The 18,907-nt window shown below is 38.6% G+C and overlaps 1 protein-coding gene across 14 annotated transcripts in view; it reads right to left on the bottom strand.

Moving 5' to 3' along the window:
- Nucleotides 1-1,944: 1,944 nt before the first annotated feature.
- PHKB (phosphorylase kinase regulatory subunit beta) overlaps nt 1,945-18,907 on the bottom strand; it is a 70,069-nt gene continuing 53,106 nt past the window's right edge. For 11 of the 14 annotated variants that reach the window (XM_077786319.2, XM_085589554.1, XM_077786318.2 and 8 more), the window contains 9 exons: nt 18,465-18,546; nt 16,327-16,384; nt 14,492-14,582; nt 12,699-12,901; nt 10,480-10,614; nt 7,151-7,280; nt 6,656-6,763; nt 5,234-5,374; nt 1,945-2,953 (listed from right to left, as the gene is read on the bottom strand). In XM_077786319.2, coding sequence (XP_077642445.1) covers nt 2,816-2,953; nt 5,234-5,374; nt 6,656-6,763; nt 7,151-7,280; nt 10,480-10,614; nt 12,699-12,901; nt 14,492-14,582; nt 16,327-16,384; nt 18,465-18,546 — 1,086 coding nt within the window. In that variant the 3' untranslated portion in view covers nt 1,945-2,815. Of the gene's footprint in view, nt 2,954-5,233; nt 5,375-6,655; nt 6,764-7,150; nt 7,281-10,479; nt 10,615-12,698; nt 12,902-14,491; nt 14,583-15,450; nt 15,542-16,326; nt 16,385-18,464; nt 18,547-18,907 lie in introns of all 14 variants that reach the window. The other 3 variants (XM_077786320.2, XM_085589555.1, XM_085589551.1) reach the window with 1 other exon arrangement.

Here is an 18,907-nt window from a genome sequence, read left to right as displayed (position 1 = left end):
TTGAACTGCTTGTGTCAACTTCTCTCCTGAATTCTGAGGACTTGTGCAGTCTGAAATGTCTGATCCATTGGGAATGTGACATCTATTAAGTGGCACAGGAATCCAGTGTGAAGACTGGTTTTGGTAAAATTGAAGGTGACTGAGTTTGGGGGTGGAGAGGGAAATGGGGTTGTGTGTGTTTAAATAAGGAGTTGATACTGGAGCTTGGTGTACCCCCTTTTCCTAAACAGTAGAGGAATTTTTTTTCCTATGGTTTGCTTAACTAAAATAATTTGGTCTTCTCAAGAGTATCTGATAGAGGAATCTGGAAAAAAAGTGATGCTAAAACCAACCTGCATTTACTACACAGCTGAACTTTTACGTTTTTCAGCTGTTGTTTTCCCATTGTTTTAATGGATCTTACTTCCCCTGTAAGCAGAATGGGTTTTCAGGTTTTGGAGGTGTGAAGGTGTATGATAGGGGAACTGAATGGTGTGAACCCTTTGGGACTTATTTCTTTAACACCTGCAGTTACTAGTTTGTAACCCCAAAGGCATCTCCTTCCTTATCCTTTTTAGGCAGAATGTTTTTAAACAAATTAGCACCAAGTTTGTTAGATATTAACCACACATCACCTGGGATGTGGCTGTTTAAAAACTGTCTGGTTTACCCTTTATTTTCTGCTATGCTATTTTATAATGTAGAAAAGTATTTAAAATAAATTTTAGTTTCTATTGCAATTTCCTTGTGTTACCTTATAAAGCTATAATTTGAAAGGCAGGTTCTGCAAGAACCATTTGTGTCGAGCTCCTGTGTCTTGTTCCTACTTCACCAAGAGAAAAATTAATGGTATTGTCCTTTCAGATTCAAGAACCTTTTTCAGAGAATGTGGACTCTGCTGGATTTTGCTATCTTCATCTTCTCATTTATCCTTATTTTGTAGCTGTCCCAGTCATAATTTCATAAACCATGTGGTCAAGGCTATAAAGGAAAACAGGAACAGTTTGCATGGATTTTCATTCCAGGTTTGTGTAAGGATAAAATGGTCATTAGCATTTTCATTCATTTGCAGTTCTAAAGTTCAGACCAAGATCAGCAAACCTGAGGCTAACCAATAACTGAGGTGCTAATGGGACGAGAGAAGGAGAAAGTAGGGGCAAGAATTAAACTGAGTTACACTTTAAATCATGTGCAATTGCAAAACCAGAATCTGAGCTACTGTCTTAAGAAACTGCCAGTGCTCCTGGAGCAATGTGTAGGGTCTGTATGTAAAGGATTGTTTCCTTTCAATAGCATTTACAGTTTGTAGACAAGAGTTATGTTCTGTATTGTATGGCCAGAGATACATCCATTTCAAATATCATTGTTAAAATCTACTAGAAGCAGAGATCTTGCTACTCATGTGATCACTGAGCCGTGGCCAGCTGCAGGGCTGCAGGCAACATTTAACAGAAAGGACAAGTGGAGTCCACTGCAGTTGGTAACTCCTAGGGCAGTAATGCAGTAGAAAATCCCAGGTCCTGTTGTACTGCTGGAAGGAGTGGCTGAGGCAGTGTTCTGCACTGCTGCTGACCTTGCTGCAGCCAGGGCAGTGCTGCAGCCCTGCAGCCAGCACAGGGCTGCTCCAGGGACAGACACTCCACAGGCCCACCCCGAGCCATGGGGGTGTCCTCTGGATCTGCTTTCCTGTCCCCCAGCACCTCCCCTCTGCTTGCACAGGTAAATGTGCACAGCAAGGGGAGCAGCAGGAGCAGGGGCTTTGCCCTCTGAAAGCACCTGCCTTTGGCAGCACTGTGGCAACAACTGCTCAGCTGAGCTGCAGCTCCTCACTATCAGCTTCATCAGCAAAATGTTTAAGGTTCTGTTCTAGAGCTTAAGTGTGTTTTGTACTGCTAAAAGCGGCACTTCAGTGCTGCAAGGTGGTTCTAGGAGCAGGTCAAAGGTTGCCACTACAGTCAGCAGTAGTCTCTTTGCATGTCACTTATTTTTGACAGGTTTTTTTTTTACAAGCATTTGCTTTTTATTATTTTCACCAAAATAAAGCATACAGCATACAGTGTTTTCACACATTCAGGAGATAAATAAGTGTATCTTGAATTATTTAATACCGTGATAACATATGTAATACAAAGTTATTTCTTCAATTATTTTAATTTAAATACAGCTTGTTTGCCTTTTTTAAAAAACAAACTTTTATTGTGTTACCATACATTTCCCTTGTTAAATGTTTAAATAACAATGGGGAAAATACAGTGATGTGTATTTCTAGAAATAAAAAGTTGCTCTATTAGGATGAAACCTGTATATCAAGTTACCAACCTGTAAATTAAAAAACCCAACACAGTAAATGAATGCTATCACTTGAACCGATAAAGAAAACCTTAAGAGAATAAGAAATACTTCACCTCCAATTTGTAGAATAATAAGAAAATAATCCAGTTTTTGTATTTCCACACTGATTGGTATGCATATTAATTTATCTTCTACTTGTTTGCAATTATAAATAAATAGAGGTATAAAGACAAAATCTCATACTGCCGTTCCCTTGAATTTACCAGCTACAGTAGATGCATATTTTAAGATCATAAATACATTCCCATTCAACTTAATCAAATACCATAGGACTAGGTTCATGTGCTTACTTTCATGCTGCATAGCTGAGAAAGGAAAAAGTGTGGTGGCACTTGGTATCTTTAATGGCACTTCTTTCAGCAAAGGATAAGGATGCATTTGTGTCACCAGCCAGGGTTACCCTTCAAACCAGTCCCTTATAATCGGCTTGAAAAATACATGGAACACTCAGTAAAGCAACAATTCCTGTGCTGTGTGCCAAGCCTTAGCTAATGGTGCAAGGATCATCGTGGCTTGATTTCATTTCCCCTTCCAGCAGCAAGGTGATCACAGCCTTGCTCAAGTAGCTGCACGTTCCCTTTTTTCCAAGTGGGTGGGTGTTGTAGAATGCAGTCATGTCACTCTGCAGAGAGGGAACAGAGGCTGCCATTAGTGTGAATGTGGAAAGCAGCCACACACAGGGAAACAAGAACAACATCAGCTATGTTAAAAATGCAAATGTGCTTTTTGGACTCTAAAGCTAGAGAATAATTCTGCTCAATTGTCAGAAATCTCCCATATGTACTTACCTGCATCTATTTCCTCACTGAGTTTTCCAGGACTGCACAGAAACCACCTTCTTAACATTTTTAAAAATGTCATAGCTGTCAGAGAACAACTGCTTTCCTAAAACATGCAGCTGTGTGATGCCTGTGTGGTAGAATGGTGAGCCAGGGCCTTGGGTGTACATGAGGTGTAAACTGACTTAAGATTTATTTCAAAAGAAAAAATCCAAGATCCAAACCACAGGTAGCACATGAACTCATTCATTAATCAGATCACCAAAATAGATGTCCTTCACTGAACACCTGTTTTTCACAGTTAGTGACACTAAAACACCTGCTTACTCTCAAATTATGCATTAGCTGCTCTAAAAAAGGTTTAATGCTTTAATTCAGGAAATTGGTTACTTTTATTAAATCAAGGGCAGAGATTGTGTGGAGAAAATAATAAGACTTCTGTAGTTTTAGGGTGTGTCTGAACTTACTAGAATAAATACATTTGATATTTATTACATGTTAACAGGGAATCAGCAAAGTTCAAAATATTTGCAAATCCATTTCATGGAAGACCATAGTTCTGACAAATCAGGAGTTTTTAGCAGTGTTAAGAAACCTTGAGACAGAGCAATCCTAAGAACAATCCCAGACAGGGTTACAGTTACTGCCAGCAGGCATCCACCTGGGATTATGGGAGAGCCAAGTTCCAGAAAATTTTAATGGAAGAAGCTGAATTTCCAACAACAATCTTAGTCACAACTCTAAATCAGGGGGCTCTAAGAGACAAAAATTTTCAAAATTTTTCTTTTCTTTTTCATTATTCTAAGTATGTCTAGGCTTAGAGAAAAAAACCCCATCACTTCAATAGAGGTTAGGGCAGCACCAGTGAAAGCTGGGGTTTGAATGAAATTTTCCATTCTGTTTGTAGCCATTGGGGATTTACAGCTTGTCACAAAAGGCACTAGCAAATTCCAGGTGCTGTGTGGAACTGGCACTTGAGAGCCATTTGTGTGGATGATGGGTGGCTTTGCTATGGTCACAGAGTCACTACCCTCCAACCAAAAAGATTCAAAAGGATCATGTGGACCAAAAGGATCATAATTGCCAGGAAATTATGTTCTTTTCTAAAAAAAGTTATTGTGCAAATTGACATACTGCTGGGGCTGGGTATCTGGCTGGCTTTCAAATCTTAGTACAAAAAACCAGTAGCAAAAGAGTGAACATTGAAACATCTGAAAGTTCTTAAGCAGCACATCCTTCCTCATCTTTTAAAGGAACTAAAAATTCAGCAAGAGGAAGAGCTGTTGCATGTCAATGTTATGAATCAATAGAATCTTCAGAGCTAGGAGAGATAACTTCAGATATATTGTCCACGATAAAATGTCAGCTGGAGCAAGGGAAGATCATTCTCAGTAGCTCTGGGACTTGTCTCACTATTTTACTCTTATCTCCTCCTTCAACCAGGCCAATAAACCTGGCTTTATTACAGAATTTCAGAGCTCTGAGACACCAAAACTTGTAGTGAGACTATTCAGAGATCTTTAAGGCACAAAACCTAGAATTTTAGTGAAGAAAATATTAAAAGCATTTATTCCTTTATTTGAATTTTAGCCAAACTTTTGCCAGTTCATGAATGCCAATCTAACAGAAAAATCAGTAAGTAAGAACAGTTCTTATCTCAGGTTCATACTTTAATACTGTCAATATGAATTCTTTGGTTATTAAAGTTTTCTTAGTCTCTGTGTACAAAAGATCCTAAGTTCACACTTCCTCACTGAGCTTTAGTTTCTTTTTTTTGTTAGTTTTAACTCTTCTCTGTTCTAGTGTCCCTCCCAAAGAATTCTTTCCCCTTTGAGGAGAACTCTTCCAGCTCACTGAGAGTCCCATTTCAGAGCCACGGAGCACAGAATATTCTCCTTACTGTAACATTTTGAATTTACAACTCAGCAATAAAGTGCATCTCTTTCATTGCTGCTTAGAGGCTCTTTGCAGACCTAGGCAGCCCTTGGGTATATTAATTTCTTATTTGTGTTTCATTCTGAACTTCTGTCAATTGCTTTTTACTCTGAACTGCACAGAATTAACATTTAGAAGTAACTTCAATAAGAATGGTAAATTTGGTAAGACAGCAATATTTTACTCACTTGATTTTCAGCTCCCTTTGGACTGCTGTGATCTTTCTGAAAGTCATGAAATGCTTCTTGCACCACCTTGTCCAAGTCCACTTTGTCCTGGAACTCTAGCTCAGGATTTCTCTCCAAAATAACAGATATAACCATCAGCAACTAGAAGGCAGAAAAAGATTGTTAAGACTTTAAATTTCATTTTTTTAAATTCAGGTTACATAATAGCACTGCTAGTAATTGCATGTGTCTCTTTCAAGCAGGAAACGAAATAATGCCACAGGTGATAGTGCACAGATAATAGAATTCTGACTTGATAAAAGAATCACTGGAAAAGCAGGCTTTTATGAAAGGTTTCAATTGCTGGTGACTGCCTAGGTAAGGGCATGGTGTAAATGATTGACATTAACATCTAACCTGGCTGGGAGCCAGGGAAGTTATTTTCCATTTTATGCTGTTCACTGTGTGGCTGCACATGCTGTGGAGAGAGTGAAAGGCAGCAAACATTGAACCTCAGCATTTGGTGTTCTGAGGCATAATCACAGATGCTAAAATTCTGTTATGACAAAGTTTATCAAAACCAAAGAGAACAGTCAGCACTAAAGTTTCAGTTCACCAGAGTTTACGTTACTTACATGTGAAAAGGGTTTAAATGGGAAGGTGAACACAGTGAGTGTCCTGTTGTAACAACTACAAGTAAGCAGTGGAGTCTGCACTGGTTACCTTGTGTTTGGTACTTGCTATCTTTTAGCAAAAACTGGGAGAGTACCAGCAACCAGCCTGAGCAGGAGCTGTGAGACAGAATTGGGAGGGGTTTGGTGTTCCTGGGGAGGAGCACCAGGGGCACAGCCCTGGGGACTAACAATGAATGCTGCTGCCAGCACAGATGCCAAGGGGGCAGCTGCTCCTGATCTGTTCCGGAGGCAAATATTGTCTGCAGTGGGGGGAAGGATTCAAACAGCCTCTTGCTGTCCTGTTAGGATGAGGAACACAAGGAAATGGGAAGGTGACTGATTCAGAAGAGTAATGCTACTCACTGGACAGCCTCAGCAGAACGGGAAAGAAGAATGGTTCAGAGGGCAAGCTGGTTATTTTAGAGCAGTTTTCCTTAGATCTAGGAAATTGTTAGGAAAAGACATGGGCTAAGGACTTGAAGGAAAGCTACACTGGAATTATTATATTTTTACCCCCTCTGACCTAATTGTATTTCTAGTGTCATTAATATTTGCTGAAGGGGAAGAACATCTTGAACTCACTCTGTTCTGAACATGTAACAGGAACCTGTTTAATCATAAAAATCTATGGAGAAAACCTCTAAAGCAAATGTTTACATGGAAAATGCTATTTCTTCAAGTATTTAAGTCCAAGTTATTTTTTTGTTTTGTTTTAGGCTGTAACATACTAATGCACACTAGAAAATGTCATTAATTATTGGCCACAGACCTCCACGATGATTTGCCTGTATTGTGGCTGGTCGATGTTTTGCAGCATATCTTCAACTAGGAGGGAGAAATTCATTTCGTACATGGTCATATCCGATAAGGTTGGTTGCTGAAAAAGAAATCCTACTTTTATTCAAAGACCATGTGCATTAAATCAAACCCACCCCCAGGCAGAGCCTACTTCCTTGCTGAACAAATAATATTCAACTAAGAAATAATAGTATGATCAAAAAAGGAGCAGATTTCAGAGCTCATGACTTGGAAAGAATCTTCTACAATTACAGTTTTATAAATGTGCTTTAATAGAAATTATTTGCTTTCATTCTGTTCTAATTGTATTTTACTCCAAATGAAACAAAACTTGATTTTTTTTTTCCCCCAAATAACAAGCTACTCTAAGTAAAACATGATGGCATAAAATAACCATTAGTGATAAGGAATTTCACCATTAGTAGTCAGGTGGAGCAGCAGTGCCTGAGCCTGTGTGTGGGATTACCTGGGGCAGGAATCTCCCTGCCACGATCAGGCCGTTGGGGGTTCTCTCCAGGATCTGCCACACGCGGTCGTAGAAGCCCGCAGGAGTTCTGTTCAGGGAGCCATCCAGCTGCCTCCTGTTCAGCCAGCTCCTGTGGGCAACAGGGACAGCCTCAGCACAGGCTCTGCACAGCCCTGGCAGTGGCAGCTGAGCAGTGACCCAAGGCAGCCGTGCTGCGCTCACAGCACTATGTGCAGGCTCTGCTCTGCCGAGGGGCACCTACAGCAAACACGGGCTCAGCAGGCAGAGATCACAATGTGGTGTGATCTCTTGGGCTGTCTGGGATTTATAGAGCTGCAGAAGCAGCAGCAACTGGGAAACACATCCAGTGCAGGCCAGTAACAGTAGCAGATCAAATTCATCAGGTCTAATCATATAAGAAAAACGCATTTCAGCAGAATTGTTGAAGGCAGGAGTTTTTCCTGATGATCTGTAGAAAATAAGTGGCCTGCAAATTTAGAAGATTCAACAGAATGGTTTTGTACAACTAAGCCTTTGAGCAAACTGAGTCATATTCTTCATGAATTACAAATCCTTTTTGCCTTCAGAAGTATTCCAACATTTTACTTAAAACCATGAAGTATGGAATTTAATTTTCCTATTTTTTCTTCTCCATGTTACTACAGGAATGGGACTTTAGCCAGAGTGTTTAAGATACCAGCAATGGAACTTGAAGAAGTGGTATCCACGGCTATGAATTAATTGCTAGATTCACAAGACAGATTTAAGTCTTGTGTGTGGCTGTCCTGAATATATTTGACATAGAAGTTACTTAGTCCTTAGCTGCTTTTTGAATTTTAAGTAAAAAAATCAACACACACTTTATTTTCTAGAAAAATTATAATTAAATTACTTCTTTGCAACATGCCTTAGTTTTTGCTCCATTTGTATTCAGAGATTAAAATGACATGCTTAGAATAAAAACACTTCTCTGTAAAGTGACCTGCTCCTGCAGACACCAGTGTGCTTGATGAAATTACTAAAATATTTTGCATTAAAAAACCTTTACTCTTAAATACTGGAGAAAAGGTGAGAATTCCTTCTGACATACAGCCAGTAAAGAAAACACTGACAACTCCATGCATGGTTTTACACTTAAGTTTCTTAGTGTGGCTTACTCCCAGCTACACCACAAGACAAAGCAGACAGTGTTGGTTTGTTTTTTTTCTGTTTTGGGTTTTTTTTTTAAAAGCATAAATGGGAAAAAATAATCACTAAGTGGTGCCTTTGCTGAACAGGTTTGAGCTCTAGGTAATTGGGATACACTTTCTGAGAACAAAGGAGATGTTTAAAGTTAACCCTATAAAGCCAGGGCTAAGTCAAGATACAGTGTGGGCTCTTTTCCTGTATAACTGTATTGGATAAACATGGCAAGGTAAGAAAAAATTTCTCATCAATCACTTCTCAATTAAACACTGAACTACCAAAAAGTCATGTCTACTATGACAGTTTCATCTTACTCTCTGTACAGCTCTGTCCTTGGATTAGGATAAAAAAAAATTCCATAAAAGCAAAAAAACCAGGGGTGTGGTAAAAATTACAAGTTGTTTTCTTAATAAAAAAAAAAAGAAGTAGTATTTGAAGATGTCAAAAATGCTCTGACCCGTCTACATTAATAGGGTCAGGAAGAGAGTCATGCAAACTGAATAAGCAAAGTGATTTTCAGAACTGCTTGAACCATTAAAAGAACAATGCTCCATTTAAAAAGAGTTTCTTGCAATCTTGTGACCTACATAAATAGATTTAAAAGTGCAATCTGTGGAGTCTGTGCTAGCAAAAATGTCTTCTGTGAAAACTCGGAGAGAGGTTAGTTGTGGAGAGACTGTTAGGGAGGTAAATGGACCATTATCCCTTTCTGTATGACAAATTAATTGGCAGTGAGCTATGGTATCACATTACCAGAGATTTTTTTTTCTAAAAACATCCCAAAAGTAGGAAAAGCTATCCTCAAAAAGAAAAAAAAATAAAAGGAGGCGGAAAAAAAATAGTATTCTGTATTTCCTGGCAGGAAGAAAACTTTTAAAAACAAGTCACTAATGGGCAAGGAAAAATGAGTTAGCAATACTGTAGAGGAAATAGTTAGAAAAGAAGTTAGAAGACTGAAAGTTTTGAAGGATATGCTGAGTTTCTGTACTCAGATAACCCAAAAAAAGAAGTCCTCAGCAACTCAAGCAACTCAACCCAAGTGCCCTTCAGTGACCTACCCATTGTGTGTTACAGGCATCACAAGCAGCAGCTGCTGTGGCAATGCAGGTAAAATCTCTGACAAAAGGTGGTGCTTGAATTGCTTACTGAGATTGACCAAATGCTTCCTAAAAAGCATTAATATTGAATGGAAGATGCTGCAGAGGGGTTGTTCTGCTGTGGTTTTACAGGATAGTGTCAGCACCAACATGAGCAGAGACAGCACCTAAACAGCAAGAACTGATAAGCACAGCCAAAGCTCTGAAAAGCATCTGGGAGATGGAGAACAGAGCCCATGGGACTAAGAGATGAGGCAGTGATTAAAGGAGCTCTTTTCTCGGGGATTATAGATTGGGGAAAAACACAGGTGTGTTTTGAATGAAGCAGGAACATTAACAGCAGGATGTGTGGTATAATTCCCCTTTGTTGAGGAAAAGCCCATCACCCATTCAGTCAAGGACTATGGAAATTACCAGCAATATTATGTGCCAAAGTTTAACTTAACTGGAATTAAAACCAAGAAGAAGAGTTTTGACTTCTCTCTTACCAATAAAGTTATGTGAAAATACTGCAGTTTTAACTTTTGTCTTGCATATTTGATATGACAATTAATGTTCTTTTTGGCAGCTGGTTACAGATTGGAGAAAAGATTTCAAGTTTCAGGCAGTACCACTATCTTTTAAGAATTCTAGAGAACATCTGCTCTTACTCATAATAACTCAGAAGAAAGCAGTCCCTGAACAGCAGATAAACTGTTCTTACAAGTTACTTAAGTGGAGGTATTGGGAAATTTTTGGCTCTTTTCCCCACATCAAAAAATGTAATAGTTCACATTATAGCAGACAGATCTCTTTTCTGTGGCAGTAAAGAGATTTCCAAAAAGATAAAGCTGAAAAAAGGAATATGCAATAGAAAAGAAACAATTCTGGAACCTGGGCCCATGTGAAAGAATGAAAAAGTGCATTTTTGCTATGTTCCCTTAAAAAAAATTACATAACTGATTACAGATGCCTGGTGATTTCAGGTGCACACAGAGCAGTTCAGGAATGGAATGTACCTGAACATTTCTGAATGAAACTGGGAGCCACAGCCCCACACCTCGTTACCTGCCCGGCTGCTGAGGCTGCAGAATGTCCAGCAGGAGCTGCTTCACCTCACTGGGGGACATCTGGTACAAGTCCTTGGCTGGCATATCCCCAGCACGGATTTTCAGTTCATACTTCATAGCATGGATGATCCATCTACATAAGGGGAGGAATATATTTATTCATTAAATACAAAGTTTCCAAATAGGAAAAATAAGTCTAATAAAATAGCTCATAAGAATTCCACACAATGTCAGGACGTGCTTAAAATATCAGACAACTACTCTCCTACTCTTCGTGTTTGATTGGAACATGATACAAGCTGAAAGGGATAATGCAATTAAGAAATGTGTTGTGGACCATGTTTTCCATAGAGAAGATTGATTGGACTACATTCCCTATATTCCATGTTCATTAAGACCAACATTTACCTGCCCTTTGATGTTAAAATTCCTAGTCAGAATTATGCTCTGACTATATATGCATTTTGCTGATGAGTTTTAAAAAGCCATAAAATTTACAATATTTTACATTTATGAAGACTTCAGGGCTTATTTCTAGTTTTAGCCTTTGAAATTCCTTTTTCCAGTCTATCACACTTTCTTTTTCTGCTCCTTTTTGAAAAAAAAACTTGATTCAATAAAAATATAGCAATAGTGAAGATTTTTAGCCTGAGGTATCAGAGCAGAATTTGGCAAAGTGTTGAAGGAAAATGCTGAGTTTTATTGTGCACATTATGTAAAACCTGTGCTCCAGCCTCTGATGCAATATCAAAGATGAAATAAGGTACAGATACATCAGAAGCCAGGTAAGCACTGAATTCATCCTCTTACCCTCTACACTGGTTCAGTTCCAGTAAGCATTGCGAACAAAAGGAAACTGAACTCGCTTTTCTTCAAAGAGTCCATAACACCTGATCAAGGCTTGGTACATCAGAGCCTTTCTGTGTGTATCTGAAAATGCAGTGAGAGATTTAGGCTATCACCTCCACAGCCACATTCCTGGTCATTTCACTGTTTAGCTAACCAGGGGCAGAATGGTTTTGCTTAGGTAAGTCAAGTCACACTCCTTTCTAGGGAGCTCTTAGTAACTCCACAGACTTTGGAGATGCCTGGCCAGCTGATTCAGTGCTGCTTTACATCTGAGCTTCCCAGGCCCATGCACTGCAGGTGCAAGATACCAGGGAGTAATAGGGCCCATTACTCTATGTAGAACATGCTACTTTCATTTCATTTAGCAAGTCATTAGAGTCCTTCTTTTGTTACTAAGATTAACAACACAGCTGGCTCAGGAATTCTTTCCCCACCCATGCCTCAGCTGTGTCTGTGTGAGTCTCTCACTGGTATTTTCTCTTGGGGGCCTACAAGCCACACCAAAATCAAGGGTGGACCTTCTGCTGAGCTCTTCACTGGTAAGAGGTGAATTCAAGTCAGTTGGCTGGGAGTTTTAACAGTAATAGGGCTGTCAGAAACTTGATCTATTTCAACATGAAACCCTGAAAACAAATCAATAACAAGACACTAAATCAAATCATTATCAAACTGGAACGGCATTTCTGTGAGAAGGTTAATTTTGCTCACTGGAGTGGGTGATAACACTGAAATAAAGGAAATTGAATCTCTAGCATTAACCTTGGGAGAAAGAAAAAAAAATTGCAAAAAGGATTAGCTACAGAGAATAAGGAAGGGGAGGAAAGAGGAGTAACATGGATCTGTAGAGGGGACAGAAAAGCATTTAAAAGTGTGAAAGGATAGTTCCACTTAAATGCAATACAGGCAATTTTTTGTTTTATGATGACTGGAATGGACTGCTAAAGAAGAAATATTAATCTTGTATGCTAGAAAAAGGGTGGCTGGTATCTATGTCCAGTGCTGAAATGCTGTATTTTTCTCTATGGAAAAAAAAAAAAAAAAAAAAGGAAGATGAAACATTTAAGTTCTGATTCTAAAGCGTGCTCACTGATTCAGTAAATCTCAGTCAGTAGCACCTGGCCTCTTCAAAGAAGTGCTTATTCAAACGCATTTCTCTTCCTAAATGTGAAAAAATTAATTAACTTCTGTGGGTAGCAAAGTAAATGCAGATACCATGGAATGTGACAACATTCCAGCACAGCCTATTTGTAGGTCACCTTGTCAAAGAATGAAAGAACAGGTGGGAGGTAAATGATGTTTAACCTTGATTCAAGTTTGTGGTTCTCTGAAGTCTACATTCCCCTGCAATCCCAGAGGTATTTTACTGACCCAATCCGTATCTTCAGCATTCCACTGAAGAGTTCTGGGGAATTGGAGATGATCCAGCCAATATGGATGACAAGTTCCTGCTGCACCACAGCTTCTCTTTCATCTTGTAATCGGCATTTATCATAGATCATGTCCTTAATCACTGCGGGCGACAGGGGGTTAGAAATAACTGCTTCCTCCTGGCCAAAAGCTCCCAGTGTCACCTGTGGTACAGGGAAAGCAATTCAGAGGATAGGGACAGAAAGAAAAACACTGCAAAGCAATTCAGAAACTAAAGTGCATCAACTTTGCTTTGCTTGTTAAAAATTTCACAATACAAGGGAAATTTTACGTCAACAGCTGATGCTTGTTAATACTGTTAATTGGATGCTATTGAAGTAATAAACTTCACTAACAACCACAGTGAATATGGAATACATTTTTCCAAATTAAAATAAAAATACAAGACCACTGCTTTGGTTATCATCAGGATTGTACATAAGGTTTAGACAGTTACATAATTTCATACATTTCAGCTGTGGAACTCACTTAAAATTCAGAATTAAATTTATGGTTTTGTTTTCTTATTTCTACTAGCATGCTAAAAGTTACAGCCTTAATTTTAAGAAAATGTATTGCTGGTACCAGATTGTTTAACCACAAAAAAGGAATTTTATTAAAATTCTGTTTTGTTTTTAATCTACTGTCAGTAACACAGCAAGACTAGTTTTTCTGCTAAAATAAAGATCATTGTTAAAACGTAATCAAGGAAGGAATGTTAGATAAAAAAGTTGCCAATTGCCTCAAATTATGCTGCATGCAGGTGTGGCCTGATCTATAGCTGAGTAGCGCCAGAAGCACAAACCCAGACCTCAGTTTGGAGTAAGACAACAACATTGCATGTAAGCAGGTATACACATATATATATTTAATTTTAAAAAATACAGAAATATTCAATTTCTATTATTTAGAAGCACCTATTCATGAATTTAATTAAAATTGTTGTACTGTGGAAGAAAAACAATATTCTCCTTAGGAAAGGAAAAAACACTGACAAGTAAACTTTCTTTGAAACAGAAAACCCTGCCAGACCCTTTGCTCAGCTGCCACCCACCTATTGTCTTATGCTCAATCACACAGAGAACTATTACATTTTCATTAAAGAAGTCTTTCAAAAGATGCCTTAATACTTCACTCCACCTACTTTTGTCAAGTAAGAGGTCATATAGATAAAATCACAGAAAGATTTGGGTGGGAAAGGACCTCAAAGATCATTTCGTTTCAACTCCAAACCCTGTCCAACCTGAACACTCCCAGGGATGGGGCAGCCACAGCTTCTCTAGGCAGCCTGTGCCAGGCCCTCCTCACTCTCACAGGGAAGAGTTTCTTCCTAAGATCTTATCTAAACCTGCCTTATTTCATTTTAAAGCAATTTCCTCTTGTCCTATCTCTACATGTCCATGCCAGAAGTCCCTCTCCAGCTCTACTGGAGCTCCTTTAGGTACTGGAAGGGTTTCCAAGGTCTCCCTGGAGACCTTAAACCCAAGGAGTTACAGAAATCATACCCCTTCCTGTCTTCCATAAATGCTGAACTGTCTTTTCAGTCTTATTCTTTCATTAATTACAATTATTATTTAATTCCAAATACAATTATTACTTATATCTTTATTTTCTCTGGATTTCTCTTCTTTGGTAAGGTTTTTTAAGCCATTGCATACTTTTAAAAGAAGCATCAGAGGCCTTCAAAATGAACAAGCCATTTGTTTAGTTTCTGTTATCATTCCTTAATGCAGTTCTGAGGAGCAAAGACTTACCTGCTTGCCCTGAACTAAAACATTAGTAATAGATGGTGCAAGGCTGTCCACTAGTTTACCTAAAAGACTTGCTGCGAAGCGCACAACAGACCTGAGGGCAGAAAACAGAGCAGTCCCACTGCATATCACATGCTAGTTTAATGAATTCAGATAGCAATCTGAAGTCTGCCACAGCAGAATCCCAAAATTAACTCAGTGAAACCATACATTATTTACAAAATGGAATTTGGATCAGATTTTATTCAATCTTCTTGTAAGTTTTAATTTTTTAGTTCAAATATAGGTTAATGGATCAAAAATATATTTATTTAGAACTCATTAAACTACCACTTCCATAAAAAGCTTCTTGTTCTCTTCTCAACACCATCTTAAACAAAGGCAGGTAAGAAATGCCAGCTCCTCTTTCATTTCCATTTTCATCATTTTGCAAGATAAATAGATTTTTAAATTACCAAAGTTAAGGAAAAATTAGAAAGATTTTGCAAGAGAAAGTATAACAACACCAAAGCCTTGCTGTGTGTTCCATGCTGGGGTAATATTCTGCATGTGCAGTATGATAAGAAGAGACTTGTGTCCCCTGCCAGGTTAAAAACAAGCTGTAACTTCTAAGACTACATTTTTCCATATATGCAGTAGATGGTTAAAGATATGAATACATTTAATAATAATTTCCTGACAAATTACAAACCTAACAGACCTGTAATTGAGCTTTTCTAGCATAGGTTTTGAGGCTACTAAGAATCATTTATTCACAGAGATGAGGAATAAGCTGTAATAGTCTATGGTGTTAGTAAAAAACTCAAAACAATTGATGTTGGTTCCTGTGAAAACTGCTACACACTCCTTAAGATCAAGAGCAAAGCATTTCAAAAATGCATTAGCTGATACTATCAAAATGCAAATAAGCAAAAAGAAAAAATATCTCACAGAGCTGCACTTCAGATTTCTGGGCACTTTACCTGTTTCCCATGTACCAGTAAAGTAGTAATATGTGGGGTTATAGAAGAAGAAAATTTCTGTGCAAATGCAGCACTGTAGCGCAACACCAACCTATATGTGTGTCACATGGCAATCAGGGAAGAGAAATGAAAAACAGTTTACATATTTTGTTCCTAAAAATGCTTCTGATTTTTATTAATTACAAAAAATACCATCAAGGTATTTTGATTCTACCTCATTATTGGCAAAGGCCCATTTAACTGTACGTAAAGAAAAAAATGAAAACCATATTTATATTTACTGACCTGTTAGGAATAGTTACAGAGTGAGAGAACAGAGTTCAGGACAGGCTTGACTTTGATAAAAAGAAATTAAACTTCTACTGAGATTCAGGGCAAAGAAATTAATAAACAACATGTAAATATCAACCTACTTGCTGAAACCTTTTAAAGTTATTGTGTCAAAGTCAGGCTCAAAGCAAATGACTTCAGGGCAATAAATCTGTGTTAGTGCATCAGCTTAAATGATTTATATCTTATCACCAGCCTTCCTACATAGAGCTATTGACAATATTTTATCATGCCCTGTAAGAAATAAGGAAATTAACATTCTTCTCACATTATTTTAATGTAATGAGGCCTGTGTATTGGCAGTAGCACTCAGTGCAAAACCAGCCTATTGCTTTTGTATTTTAAAAGATAACAGTAAGAAACTGCTTCTTAATTTTTTTAAACCTATTAAACCAGACCTTCAGCTGCCATGCACCAATACAACCGTCAGGAAAGCTGCCATTTTCCCTCCTTTAAGTGTGTGAGAATCCAGCCTTACTTTCTATAAACACATTAGGAAAACAAAACTGGTGTAAGCCAGAAGGAACATGATATTTGTATACAAACCAGAGCTTTCTGCTGCCAGCTCGTCTGTAGATTCTTTCAATGTGCTCAGCAACAGTACCTAAAGACATTGAACAAAGAAAAGAAAAACAAAACACAAGCAAAAAAGATGCACAGGTTTTCATTTAACAGTAATAAGGCAAGTTTGATGAGACCAGTTAATTCTGACTCTGCTTTAGTACAGCACTTATCTATTATGCTCTACATCTAAAATTCAGATGCAATCAAGTCCCCTGTCTCCCAGTGTATGTTGTTTTGAAAAAGCCAAACCAGATTTCAGCTGAATTTGCTGCTCATGCTGTAGAGACACCCATAATATCACCTGTTCTTGCAATATACTGAGAAAAATTAATCTACATATAGATTTGGCCTATAAAGGTACACCCCATCATAAGGTACATCCTCAAATTGCAGAACCTAAAGTTCTTCAACCTCTATTTTTAGATTTATGTTTTATTGATTGGGTGATTGATAATTGTCAGTCTCAGTAGTGTCCATGCAGGGCACTCTTAGTGACTCAGAGCATTCAATACAAGGTGCATGTTAAATAGGTTATCATCAGCCACCATTTCATATGGGATGGCACTGAGAGGTCTGCACAAGTTAGCTCTGAACACTCAAGAGGCACAATTGCACCTTTTTTGGACCTAGTTGGTTTCAACAGCACTTTTAAGTTCATCATCATGATCGAATGGTTTTAAGTGGTAACACTGCTTGCTTACAGAGGTTAAGGAATCTGCCCTTTTCTAGAACAAAGAACACAACCTACAAAAGACTAAAGAAAGCTCCTGAGGCTCCCAAAGCCCCACAACACTACAGGTAACTGCTGGAAAAGGCCACTTCAGAGTCTCTATGGGCCTAATGTGCATATTGCAACAATGCATTGGGTTATCAGCCAATGTGTTTTATTCCACTTGAGGTGGCTGTCCAGTCCTGTGTGCAGTTTCGGGCACCACAACAGAAGAAAGATAGAAAGACATTAGGAAGTATCCAAAGGAGGCACAGGAAGATGGTGAAGGATTTAGCAGGGAAGCCATGTGAGGAGTGGCTGAGGTGGCTTGGCTTGTTGAGCCCAGAGCAGAGGAGACTGAGGAGAGACCTCACTGGGGTCTGCAACATCCTCACCAGGGCAGCAGAGGGGCAGGACCAGATCTCCTCACTGCTGACCAATGACAGGACTCGAGGAGATGGCTGGAGCTGTGTCAGGGGAGGTTCAGGTTGGATATCAGGAAAAGGTTCCTCACCAGAGGGTGGCTGGGCACTGAACAGGCTCTCCAGGGCAGTGGCCATAGCACCAAACCTGACAGAGCTCAGGAAGCTCTCAGGCACATGGGGGGATTTCTGGGATGTCCTGTGAAGGATGATGATCCTTGTGGCTCCCTTCCAACTCAGAATATCCTACAGATTCTATGATCTTTTTAACATAGCAATACAGATAGAATGTATGTTTTTGTCAACATGACAGCTCTTCTCCACATGAACCAGCAATCTCATACCAAAATTAAGAAGCAGGCTCCGTAACATGAGGTGGGAAGTCCCACTGCTTGATGAGTAACTAAGAGTATATTATTTGATTTGAATAGCCCTCTTTTTCTGAGGAGTCATATATAAAAAGGCAACTAAAAAGCAATCTTTGGAAAAAAAGGCAAAACACCAAACTTTGCACAAAAAAAATCCCAAAGCCTCAGTAGCCTTTTCAGAATTATATTACAGAATTTAGACCCTGTGCTCTAAAACAAAGCCATAATACAAAGCCAGAGCTTCACAGATACATTGAATTGAAGTAGGATTACATCAAAGCAGAATAAAAATTCAGTATAAAGCCTCATACCAGACATTTAGACTTGTCTTTTGTTTCTGTTTTCTTTGTAAGGTCAAATCCAGTATATTTTTCTTATCTATGCATTCAAAATTACAACCAGATACAGCACTGGCCTACAAACAATCTAAAAGCATTCATATATCCAGCAACTCATTCCCCACCACATCATCAATTTGCATCTCCTATTTAATGCAGAAATTGCTCTAAATGGCAGAGAAAAGAGCTCCACAACTGCTGGCATGCACAGCTATTATTCATGCTCATTGCAACTAAACATACAGCTGCTTGCTCAGAACAATAAAATGGAAGCAGCTCTTACCTTCCTTGGTGATAAAATTCGGCCCTTCCCTTTTAAGCAAAATACTTGAGAGTAACACTTGACTTGCCAGACAACTGCAGTCCTTAAATAAAAAACAGCAACAACAGAACCATAAACAGCCTTCAGATTGTCACTGAAGCAAATCTATAAGAGCTATTAAAAATTTCAGGTGAAACCAAAGGGCTTGATCTTATTTTTTGTTTAAGGAAAAGTATACATATTTTGTTTTCAAGGGGATTTTACAACTATTCCATACATGTGTATGCTGTATCCTTGTCACTGCTGCTTGCAGAGGCTTCTCATGGATCATATTAAGCTGTAATAATTTGACCTTGGAAAACTTTCCTGATTTTTTGTTCTCAGGTCCTTTAATTTACATCAGAAATGCTTGTACTGAAGTAAGGAACCAAGGAGAACACTTGGTGTGTTTGTATCAGCACTAG

This window comes from Lonchura striata, chromosome 11 (assembly GCF_050655825.1).
Source record: "Lonchura striata isolate lonStrDom1 chromosome 11, ASM5065582v1, whole genome shotgun sequence".
Classification (NCBI taxonomy): Eukaryota; Metazoa; Chordata; class Aves; order Passeriformes; family Estrildidae; genus Lonchura; species Lonchura striata.
Note: the sequence above shows the minus strand (reverse complement) of the source record. Positions and strands in the feature narration are given on the sequence as shown.